We start from the raw sequence: 12500 nt of genomic DNA on the forward strand, positions 1-12500 counted from the left end.
TCTGCGCCAGAGGAATTGACTTGTGTTGACCAGTTACTGTTAAGAGGTCAGTGAGTACTGAGAAGCAATTTGTGACTTTATTCGAATGCAATTTATCTACCGCTTATTTATCAATTTACTGGACTACTTAAAAAGGCAAAGTTATGCTCCTGTGCATCTACGTTTAAGATTAGCTGTTAAGAAATTTAATTATTAACTTGGGAAATTTTGAATAAGCAGAAGAATGTATATGGACTCGGTCCGTGGGCCAGGTATATAGCAGACCCAACACTGTACCACTAAGCCAAGAGGCTTGTAATGAGAAGATTTTGCAGATAGCATAGTTGTGACCTGACTATCAGCAGCACCAACAGTGACACTACTGTCACTTCCCGCAGCGCCAGAAGGTTTCATGATACAATCTTCCTTTTTTAAGTTTCGTGGCTCAGAGGTCCAGCGCTGGACCTGCTGCGTACCTGGATTACGCATCGAATCCCCATTCTTTCTTTTGTTTATTAATTGACAATCGTTCATTTCGACTTATCTCGAGGGCATGAAGTCTTTTGAGGCTGCGTAGAGGGAAAGTAAGGTCACAGTTGGTGCAGCTGATATAGACAAGTCAAGAGTACTGCCGTCTGAAAGTCTTCAAGCTGATAGCCATGTGGTTCAGTGGTACAGCACTGGGCTTGCTACATGCCAGCATCACGGTTCGAGTCAACGTCCAATTTTCTGTTTATTCACTAACAGTCGTTCATTACGATTTTTCTTGAGTTTATGGGAGAATTCACCTATCTATAAAATAGTAATTAATTATATCTGTCTTAATGTATTTCATTTCTGAATTTGAGATTAAGGATTTTTTTTAACGTATTTATAATATGTGTTACTATAATTAATTATCACTTACCTGGTCTATATTTGCCACACTTTACGTTTAGTGTTAATATTCCCCAATCAGGAGGTTTTCTAACTTCGGCTTCAGAGTGTAAATGTCAAATATTTTTCATGGATTTTTGTGTTTTATCCTATTATCTCTATCTATCTCTCTCTCTCTCTCTCTCTGTCTCTCTCTCTCTCTCTCTCTCTCTCTCTCTCTCTCTCTCTCTCTCTCTCTCTCTCTCTCTCTCTCTCTCTCGCTCTCTCTCTCTTACCTACATCAATATTGCTGCTGATAGGGTAAAATCCCTAAATATAACGAGACAGTTCGTTGAGGTTTAGTGTCAAAAGACTCACACATCTGAGCCCGTGACCTTATCATAATTGAGCACAAAGATTGTTAACTCCCCCAACCCTCCCCTTCCCCAAGGTTTGCAATCATCCCAACCCCTCTCCCACGCTTTGTAATCATTCTTTCCCTTCCCCCCCACACGATCTGTAATCATCCCCTCAGATGCTTCAGCCTTGACGTGTATCCCATGAGTGTTACGTCTCTCAGATGGACTCTTGTGGACGAGATTCTGAAGTCAACCAAGGAACGCATAGGTAGCATTACTAGTTGCGTGTGAACCCCGCTTTTGTGAGAGAGGTTTCCTTTCCTTCCTTCTTAGGGTTCTCCTTCTCTTCCTTACCTTTGTTTCATGCTCTGTCCCCTTCCCACGTATCTCGTTCTCTCACCTCTCGTCTCCCTCCCCTTCCCTCACTTCTCTGTCATCTCTTCTCTTTTCTAACTTTCCTCTTCTCTGATCTCCTCTTCCCTCTCTCTTTCACCTCGCTTCCATTTCCCTCACCCTCTTTCGTCTCACCTCCCCTTCTCTCATCTTCTCTCGTCTCTCCTCCCCCTCTCTCTCACCTCACTCTCCCTCCCTTCCTTGTTATCCATGTTGCACCACGATGCATGCAACCTCGGCCTCTCTGAAAGACTGGTTTAATGCTGTCACCACACGCACCACAGCTCACGCAACACCACACAATGCTGAATTCTCATCCTTATTTAATCTCTTCCTTATTACACGATATAAACGACATCCCACAACGTTAGCCCTATAAACAAGAATACATTAATTAGTCCTAATCTAATTAATTTTCAACCTGCTTCTCATTAACAACCATTTATACTTGAGAAGAAAAGTGCTAACTTGAGAGATTTCTCACCGAAAATTCTTTAATACTAAAACGTGTAAAAAAAAAATTCGACCAGCCCTACACCACTAATATTTTCATCAGTCTTTCATTAGAAAATGCTCCCTTCACAAAGTGCACTTCATTTACGCCTTCGAAAAGCATATATTATCCTCAAAAAATGACACATAAATGAATATAAAATGCTTAAATTAATTTAATGCAATCATTAAATCACGAATTACTCCAGAGTTAATTTAATATTTACTGAATCAATTAACTACTGTCTGATCATACTACATTATTGTGTTTAAGGCCACATAATATTGTTTTACCTTTTCTCATGCGCCCTAAACTCACAAAATACAATAAAATAATACCTAATACTTCAAAAATCTTATTCAGTACTACCATTAGTTCATTATTTACCTTCGGAAAACTGAATAAATATTTCTGGAAGCCTGTCCACTACCGTCGTGATACTTGCCGTACTCACTAATTACTCCCAAAAACTCACCTAAATGCTCTTAAATCTTACATCTTCTAAAATAAGCAGAAACGACTGTAGTTCGTATAACGTCCCTTCAACTCAGTGAATACCTAAATGCAATCACCTACCATCCTCCACAACTCATTGAATACCGGTATGCACCTACCATCCCTCAAGTTTTCTGAATCCCACCATACATTCGCTTAACATCTCCTGAACCCAATGAATAACACTCACAGGCTCGTCTAACATCCCCTCAGCGTCTTCGCTGATTTCCGTTACAAATTCTCCTAATATTCCCTAAGCTCGATGAATCTCGACAGATTCTCTCCTAGCATCCCCTCGATGCACTGAATCACGAAACACACTAACCTAGCATCCCCTCGATGCATTGAAATCCACGTACACACTCACCTAATCCCCCCTCTAGATGTGTCGTAGTTGAGCATGTGGTCACCGTGGCGCCAGAGTATAAACGTCTGTGCTTGCGGCATCTGGCTGATGGTGCATTTGAGTTCGATGGTGCTGCCTGTCTTGTAGAACTTCTCGTGAACCGAGGCTCCTCTCTCGTCTATGATCTCCACCACCGGAGCTGTAGGGAGGAAACAGACAGAAGAGCCTGTGGTAATGATCTCTCACTAAGTGCGGAGGAGACAGGTGAGTGAGATGATGTGATTTATGATCTTCAATACGCAGAGAAGAGAAACGGGTGACATGCACTGATGCTCACTGGTACCTCGGCTTTGTGTTCTGTGTCAAATGAAAAGTTTTATTAGTGATGTGGTAGAGGAAACAGTACACACACACACACACACACACACACACACACACACACACACACACACACACACACACCCACACACACACAGACACACACCCCCACACACATACACATACACACACACATACACACACACATAAACACACACTCACACACATATATATATATATATATATATATATATACATATATACATATATATAATATATATATATATATATATATATATATATATATATATATATATATATAAATATATATTATATATATATAAGGAGAATGGAACAACGAATAGGCAATCTGGACACCCACGATGCCTTGTACCTTCTCACAAAGTGCTTGAGTCTGCCCAGGTTGACATATTTCCTAAGATGTGCACCTTCATATGATAACCCTATACTGCACGAATATGACAGTATTCTGAGGCAGATTTTTACGAAAGTACTTAACCTTACTCTAGAAGACGGGCAGTGGAACCAAGCTACACTTCCAGTCAGACTAGGAGGCATTGGTGTCCGCAAGTCATCACAGATTGCGTTACCTGCTTTTCTGTCCTCGTGTATTGCATCCAGAGAGCTTGTAGCAGCGATTCTCCCTGAACATCTTAGGGACAAGATTGGAGCCCAGGACCAAAAATTCAAAAATTCATTGACGGAGCAATGATCTGGGATAATCTAACGGGCTCAGAAACCAGACCTGCCCCCTCCCCCCAACAACTACATACAATCGCACTGGGATGGTCCAATAGTGGAAAATATAGCCTCAACGATGCTTCAGAGTGTGTCAGGAAGGATAGAGCCCGCCTCCTGGCAGTGAGAGCCCTCATGCTGGGGACTTTCTGTTGGCTGTTCCCAACTCCCAGCCTTGGCACACGCCTCGACCCACAGACCATCCGCATCGGTGTTGCCCTTCAGACTTGCCGCCCTATTCTCGCCGAACACAGGTGTATTTGTGGCAGTGAAGCAGCAGACCGATTCGGGTACCATGGTCTTGTGTGCCGTAAATCCGAGGGAAAGATTGCAAGACATGAGGAGGTTAATAACATTATCAAGAGGAGCCTCACAACAGCTGGATGCCCAGCAGTAAGGGAGCCACCTAAACTATGCAGATCTGACGGCAGCCAGAAGCGTCCAGATGGTATCACCCTTCAAGCCTGGACAGATGGGAAGCAGGTGGTGTGGGACTATACATGTGCATCTACCTTGGCTGATACCTATCTCCAATACACCAGGGAGGAAGGAGGGGCAGCTGTCAGCTTTAGGGAGTCCCAAAAGTCTAGAAAATATGGAGAACTTACCCATCATTATATGTTTGTTCCCATAGGCTCAGAGACCCTTGGCTCATGGGGAAAGAGTGCATCTAATTTCCTTAAGGAGCTGGGAAAAAGACTCATCAGGGTAACTAGGGATCCCAGGGCAGCTAGTTTTCTGTTCCAGCGGCTCAGTGCGGCTGTTCAAAGGGGTAATGTATGCTGCATTTTGGGCACACGCCCCAGCTCTTGGAGCTGGATGAGATTTTCGCCTTATAATCGGTGATACATACGTAACAACATGTACCGTATATGCCACCTTTATATCAACAATGTATCTCTTAAATCTTCTGTGCCATATTATGTAATAAAATATTCCTATTGGTAAAAAAAAAAATAGTTTAAAAGATGGGGTGGTAGGGGAAGTGGAATATTCAAATGGCTTCAGGAAGAAATCCAAATATTCTTCCTTGAAGCCTTTTATCCACTTCTCAAGAGGCTATGAGTCCCACAATTTACACCAGAGGTGGACCCCATCCTATATATAAATATATATATATATATTATATATATATATATATATATATATATATATATATATATATATATATATGAATGTATATATATATATATGTCAAAGTGAATACGTAAAACTGGTCAGTTAGCAAGAACTCATTTAAAATTAAGTCCTTTCTAAAATTTTCTCTTATACGCTTAAAGATATATTTTTTTCATTAATGTTAATGTAAAAATTTTTAATTTTGCAGCAAAAGAAACTTAGAAAACTTACCTAACCTTATTGTAACAAGAGCAATTTATTTTAGCCTAACCCAACTAAATATATTTTAGATTTGTTTACAATAATTTAATACTAAACAAACACAGTGAAATATATTTTTTTCGTTAGGTTTAGAATGATTTTGGCGAAATTATTGCATACACAAATTTTCACTTGTCCTATATGGCAAGATGAACGTTGCTATTTAAGCCAAGATCGCAAATTCTGCCTATTCGGCAGAATATATATATATATATATATATATATATATATATATATATATATATATATATATATATATATATATATATATATATATATATACATATATATATATATATTTAGCTACAATTATTTCAGAGTTCTCTATCATTATTAGTTCTGGCATAAGTTGTGTAAAAAGAGATGTGTATTCTGTGCTCAAGAATAATTAACTAACACCATGAATTCTGATAGATAAATAAGGTGGTTTTGTTGGAGAAGTAAGAACCTTCCATGAAAATCCTATGTTCCAAAAAAATGTATATTTACCACTTCAGTGAACGCAGTTGATTATCCGTTCCTTCTCAAAGCAGTTCCCAAACACAACAGCAACAAGGAAGACATTAAGAAACAGAATTATTCAACATTAGATTAAAAGATTTCATTGAATTGACATGACATATTCTAAAATACTGGCGTTTCCCAAGTAACATAATACGAGTCGCAAACGACTACTTTGCTCGACTGATGAGCCATATTAATATCACTTTTCCATAGAAACTAATTAACTTAAATATACAGTAGATGTTGAATTACACACAATGTATCGGTCTTTTTAAAACGTGTGAATTGTTGCTTTATTGAATAATATCATTAAATATAGGTGCTTGCCACTACGGTGCGGCCATAGTACCGTAGTGCCAAGAGCATTCTACATCGAGGCTACGAGGCTACGAGGCTACGAGGCTACGAGGCTACGAGGCTACGAGGCCGTGTCTAAGAAGCAATAATTTAGTCTCCTCTTTGTCAGACCGTCACACAACTCTACAGTGAAGGTTTCAATAGTATTAACAACAGTGAACTTTTATTTTTAACCAGAGATAATAGATCGTTAACGTAAGTTAGAATATACAATAGAATTTAATTAACAGCTTTTCATTGCACTGTGATTCGACTTTATTTCATTATTTATTTAATTATTCATTCAATTTTAATTGAAGAAAGTTATTGATTTTATTTGTAATTAATTAATTGGAGCTTCATTGTTTATAAATCCTGTTGAAAGTAGATAATAGACATTATGCACCATAGTTGAGTGTTTGGATAGTGGATGGCAGTGAGTGATATATTAAGAGAAAGAAGAGGATGGGAGGAAGAAGGAGAGTAGATGGGAGTGAGCGATGTGAGCGGAGAAAGAAAAGGGTGGAAGAGAGGAGAAAAGAGAAATTAGCAGAGTGGGGCACTGGGATTAGTAGTGGTAGAGAGCCAGTGGAGGATATGCATGAGGGGAGGAGAGAAGGAGTGAGAGAGAGGGAGAGAGGTGTCCCATGGCTCGGTTGGCAGCGCACTCGTTTCACAAACTGAGAGTCCAGGGTTCGATTCCCGGCACGGGTAGAAATATTGGACATATTTCCTTACACCTGCCGCCCTTTCTCACATAGCAGTTAGTAGATACCCGGGTGTTAGTAGACAGTTGTGGGTCGTATGCTCGGGGTGACAGTATACCATAGTTATGGCTAAAATTTAAAATGAACTCAGGTAGGATAACAGTTCTTAGGCTGAAAAATTGACTTGTGGAGAGAGAGAGAGAGAGAGAGAGAGAGAGAGAGAGAGAGAGAGAGAGAGAGAGAGAGAGAGAGAGAGAGAGAGAGAGAGAGAGAGAGAGAGAGAGAGAGTTATCATTGAAAGGAAGAGAGATGGAGAAGTGATGGAGAGATGAGGGAGAGGTGCGGGAGGAGAGTTAGAGAGCCTGCAGACACAGAGGTAGAGAGCGCTGGTGTTGGTCGATGCCTGGCCAGCACAGTGCCATGGTGGGCTGGCACCAGCAGTGGCACTCATGGTCGTTCACTGCTACATTTCTCCTCACACACACACACACACACACACACAATGTAGAGAGCTGCAACAAAATTCAGGTCATCTTCAAGAAGCAAAGTGCATGACGAGACACTTAAGTCATCCAACGTGTTCTCACTCAGAATAAAGAGCCTACAAGGGGATCTAATATAAACCCTCACAATAATAGATCAATTTAAAATACTCGGGAAGGATAGCTAGAAAGCACATCATAACACAGTTACACAAAACAAGAACATGAAACCCCGTGGCAAGAAGTTTAAGACATATGTGTGCCAAAACAATTTATTCCTAGAAGAATCATTGAGAAATAAACTTCGTAAAATGTAGGATTTTAATAGTCACAGTCCACCTTTAGGTTGTAGCCGGTGGAATCCTGGCCAGACATCGAAGAACAATTTGGTGTCAGTCTGGAACATAGAATTTAGAAGACGATGTAGCCAAGCCTTCCATACTCTGCTGCCTATCATATAATATGTAAATAACCGCCTTCCCACTGTGGTACATGGTATTTCCCATTTCCTATTCCATGTTTCAGGTCTTCAATGGAATGAGAGACTGGAGGATGGGGAGGATGCCTTCTGCTTTATTATCCATGCCCTTACTATCTGATGATAGCTGGTAATTCTTTGTCGAGACAGTAATAGATGGCACTCTATCGTGATTGGTGAGAATAGTACACCGTCCTCGGTCGAGATAGTAGAAGATAGTTCTCTGAAGACAGCCTCAGTATAGAATGAAAACATCTGTTATTTGCCTTATATATGTACTTTCACCTCTCTCTCTCTCTCTCTCTCTCTCTCTCTCTCTCTCTCTCTCTCTCTCTCTCTCTCTCTCTCTCTCTCTCTCTCTCTCTCTCTCTCTCTCTCTCTCTCTCTCTCTCTCTCTCTCTCTTCTCTCTCACTTTTTTCGCATTTCCCAGTCTCACCTCTTCAGGTCTATATCTTTGTTGGAGGGACGGACGAACGAAAAGTTGGTGCCTGTTGGTGACAACTTCGAATTTCGTTTGAGTGCCAGGAGACTCGAACTGTGAGTGTGTGTGTGTGTGTATGTGTGTGTGTGTGTGTGTGTGTGTGTGTGTGTGTGTGTGTGTGTGTGTGTGTGTGTGTGTGTGTGTGTGTGTGTGTGTGTGTGTGTGTATCAGTCACTCGGTCTCTAGGAACATTGTTCATCAAGCTGTATAAGAATATAACGTTATGACAGCCTAAAGTTATAAGATGCTTTTGCTTGCCCTACAGCACTCTTAATATTTATGTTCACATTTTTGGGGAGATGACGGCAAATGATGATATTTTGCAATTATTTAACAGAGGAATTATGGCAATCTTGTTCTATGGCACCCTAGTGATATGCGAGACATATCGCACTTGGCACTCGTGGCACTCGTGGCGCACAGGTTCTGTGATGAAATGGCGTACTGTCTCCTACAGCAAATAAAAGACAAACATTGAAGAACTGAGATTTTATTGAGACTACGTCACGCCCAGTGTAGGTTTTTATGAAGACTTTACTTGATAAGGCTCTACATAGAGCGAATCGCTGCTCCAATAACAGCTGGTTCTGTGAAGTGTGTCACACCTTCACTAAAGTCTACTACCATGGTTCACTGGCCCTGCTCACACAGTCCCCCATCACCCTCCTCCCCGCATCATATAATAATAATAATAATAATAATAATAATAATAATAATAATAATAATAATAATAATAATAATAGTAATATCACTGATAATAATAATAATAATAATAATAATAATAATAATAATAATAATAATAATAATAATAATAATAAATAACATTAATAATAATAATAATAATAATAATAATAATAATAATAATAATAATAATAATAATAATAATAATAAAAATAATAATAATAATAATAATAATAATAATAATAATAATAAAATCGACAATATGCCCAGCCCTTCTAGGGTAGGGTAGGTGCCTGAGCCCGAGCTTGCAGCTCACAACACTGTCATTCCCATTAGCCCCCTTGGGGCGAGGATGGCAAACCTGAGAGGCCTAGCTTGTGGCTAGGCCTGGGGACAATTGGTCCCAAAGATGAGGAGGTACTTGTACCTCCTCCCATGGGAGACTTAGGTCTCACACACTCCCAAGACAAGGAGCCAAGGCCAGGCCACCACTTGGGAAAAGGCCCGGGCCGGGAGAATACCAGCAAATCTTTAATAATAATAATAATAATAATAATAATAATAATAATAATAATAATAATAATAATAATAATAATAATAATAATAAATAATGATAATAAAAATAATAATATATTTTCCACTACGATGCAACTGATACAAAGGATCCTTACATAGACAATGCCCAAATTAAAACAAAGCATTTCAGGCCTACATTAACCACTCTTCCTTTCCAGGAAGTAGGACAGCTTAAGCACCTGACTACACAACATACTCATAATGCCTCTAAATTATCCATCTAATCCCTGTTATGATGAGACCATCTCCTCTTAGATCTAACATCAATAACAGCACTAACGAAGCTCTGCTCTATCGTCTCATCTGAAAATCACTTAAACATTTTTTCTATAATAGTCTATAAAGAGAAGTCACTTTTGAAAGCCATAAGCGCTTTCTTAAGGCCAATAATCGCTATGTGTTATTAAGTAGGCTGAAAAAAATTAATCCCGTAAACACATGCAGTCAACTTATAATTAAAGGTTCATGAGCATCTAATCCGCCTTTTATGTTGATATTGCTGCTGGGTGAAGCTGCCATATATGTTATAATGAAAAAAAAGCAAAAGCCTCCCTTTTTTTTATGTAGACGAGAGGAAGGGCTTTTAATGAATGTTTACATGTTTCAGACTGATGGCGAAATTATGAAAATTGCTCACGTTTCTCTTTTATAAGAGTGGGATGTATGATTATATTAATTGTAAGGTAAATAACAGTTCTAACACCACCCCCACCACCCCCACCACCCCCCCACCACCACCCCCACCACCAGCACCACCACCCCACCACCACCACCACCACCCCCACAACCACCACCACCACAACCACCACCACCACAACCACCACCACCACCAACCCCACAACCACTACCACCACCACCCCCACAACCACCACCACCACCCCCACCACCACCACCACCACCACCACCATCACCACCACCACCACCACCACCACAACCACCCCCACCACCACCCCCACCACCCCCACCACCACCACCCCCACCACCCCCACAACCACCACCACCACCACCCCACAACCACAATTATCACCACCACCACCCCACAACCACCACCACCACACCCCCACCACCACCACCACCACCACCACCACCACCACCAACCCCACAACCTCCCCCACCACCACCACCACCACCACCACCACCACCACCACCACCACCACCACAACCACCACCACCACCACCACCACAACCACCACCACCACCAACCCCACAACACACCCCACCACCACCACCACCACCACCACCACCACCACCACCACCACCCACCACCACCACCACCACCACCACCATCACCCCCACCACCACCACAACCACCACCACCACCAACCCCACAACCACCCCCACCACCAACACCACCACCAACACCACCACCACCACAACCACCACCACCACAACCACCACCACCACCAACCCCACAACCACCAGCACCACCACCCCCACCACCACCACCAACACCCCCACCACCACCATCACCACCACCACCCCCACCACCCCCCCACCACCACCACCACCACCACCACCCCCCACCACCACCCACCCCACCACCACCCCCACCACCCCCACCACCATGACCATCCCCACCACCCCCACCACCACCACCACCCCCCCACCACCACCACAACCACCACCCCCACCACCACCACCCCCCCACCACCACCACCACCCCCCCACCACCACCCCCTCCACCACCCCCACCACCACCCCCACCACCTACCCCACCACCACTACGCCCACCACCACAACCACCACCACCACCACCATCAACACCACCACCACCACCACCACCCCTACAACCACCACCACCACCACCCCCACCACCACCACCGCCACCACCACCCTCACCACCACCACCACCACCACCCCCACCACCATCATCACCACCACCACCACCCCCACCACCACTCCCACCACCACCCCCACCACCCCCACCACCACCACCACCACCACCCCCACCCCACCACCACCCCCACCCCACTACCCCCACCACCACCACCACCCCCACCCTCACCACCACCCCCACCATCACCACCACCCCCACCATCACCACCACCCCCACCACCACCACCACCACCCCACCACCACCCCCACTACCACCACCACCACCACCACCACCACCACCACCCCCACCCCCACCATCACCACCACCCCCACCACCACTACCACCACCCCCACCACCACATTATTATTATTATTATTATTATTATTATTATTATTATTATTATTATTATTAATTATTATTATCATTATTACTATTATTAAAACTTCATTAGCATGACATAAATACGAGCGTCAGACAATGACTATTAACTACATTAAAACAATAATTTTTTTTCAAACAAAAATGCCATTGAGAGTAACAGAGACATCAATCACTCACACCCGCAACATAGCAGCTAACAATGATAATAAACGAAATGATTTTGGACTTGTGCTCAAATGAACAGTGAAGATTCTGTAAATTATTTACATAACCGAACTAAATATAATTCATTACCAATCACATTCTCCTTAAAAAAATCCGAACTAAATATAATTCATTACCAATCACATTCTCCTTAAAAAAATCCGAACTAAATATAATTCATTACCAATCACTTTCTCCTTAAAAAAATCCGAACTAAATATAATTCATTACCAATCACATTCTCCTTAAAATAAATATATATATATTACTTTTACAATTTTTGTAGTTAAGTTCCTGTCGTGAGTTTCTAATTTGCTTCTTTTTCAATATCATGAAAGCGAAATATATCTGATGAAGATCAAACATGTCCGAGTTGCATTGTAAATTGTTATTAGGGTAATTATCTCTCGTTATGTATATACATATTTCGTTGCCTGCACACATCATTAACGAGAGGGAATATGTTATTATATCAT

The 12500-nt window shown here is 42.0% G+C and overlaps 1 protein-coding gene across 1 annotated transcript in view; it reads right to left on the reverse strand.

The window, feature by feature from the left end:
- Positions 1 to 12500, reverse strand: part of LOC128688105 (opioid-binding protein/cell adhesion molecule-like) — a 360262-nt gene that overhangs the window by 11896 nt on the left and 335866 nt on the right. The window contains exon 7 of the mRNA XM_070086636.1: positions 2942 to 3119. Coding sequence (XP_069942737.1) covers positions 2942 to 3119 — 178 coding nt within the window. The remainder of the gene's footprint in view (positions 1 to 2941; positions 3120 to 12500) is intronic.

This window comes from Cherax quadricarinatus, chromosome 19 (assembly GCF_038502225.1).
Source record: "Cherax quadricarinatus isolate ZL_2023a chromosome 19, ASM3850222v1, whole genome shotgun sequence".
NCBI classification, from domain to species: domain Eukaryota; kingdom Metazoa; phylum Arthropoda; class Malacostraca; order Decapoda; family Parastacidae; genus Cherax; species Cherax quadricarinatus.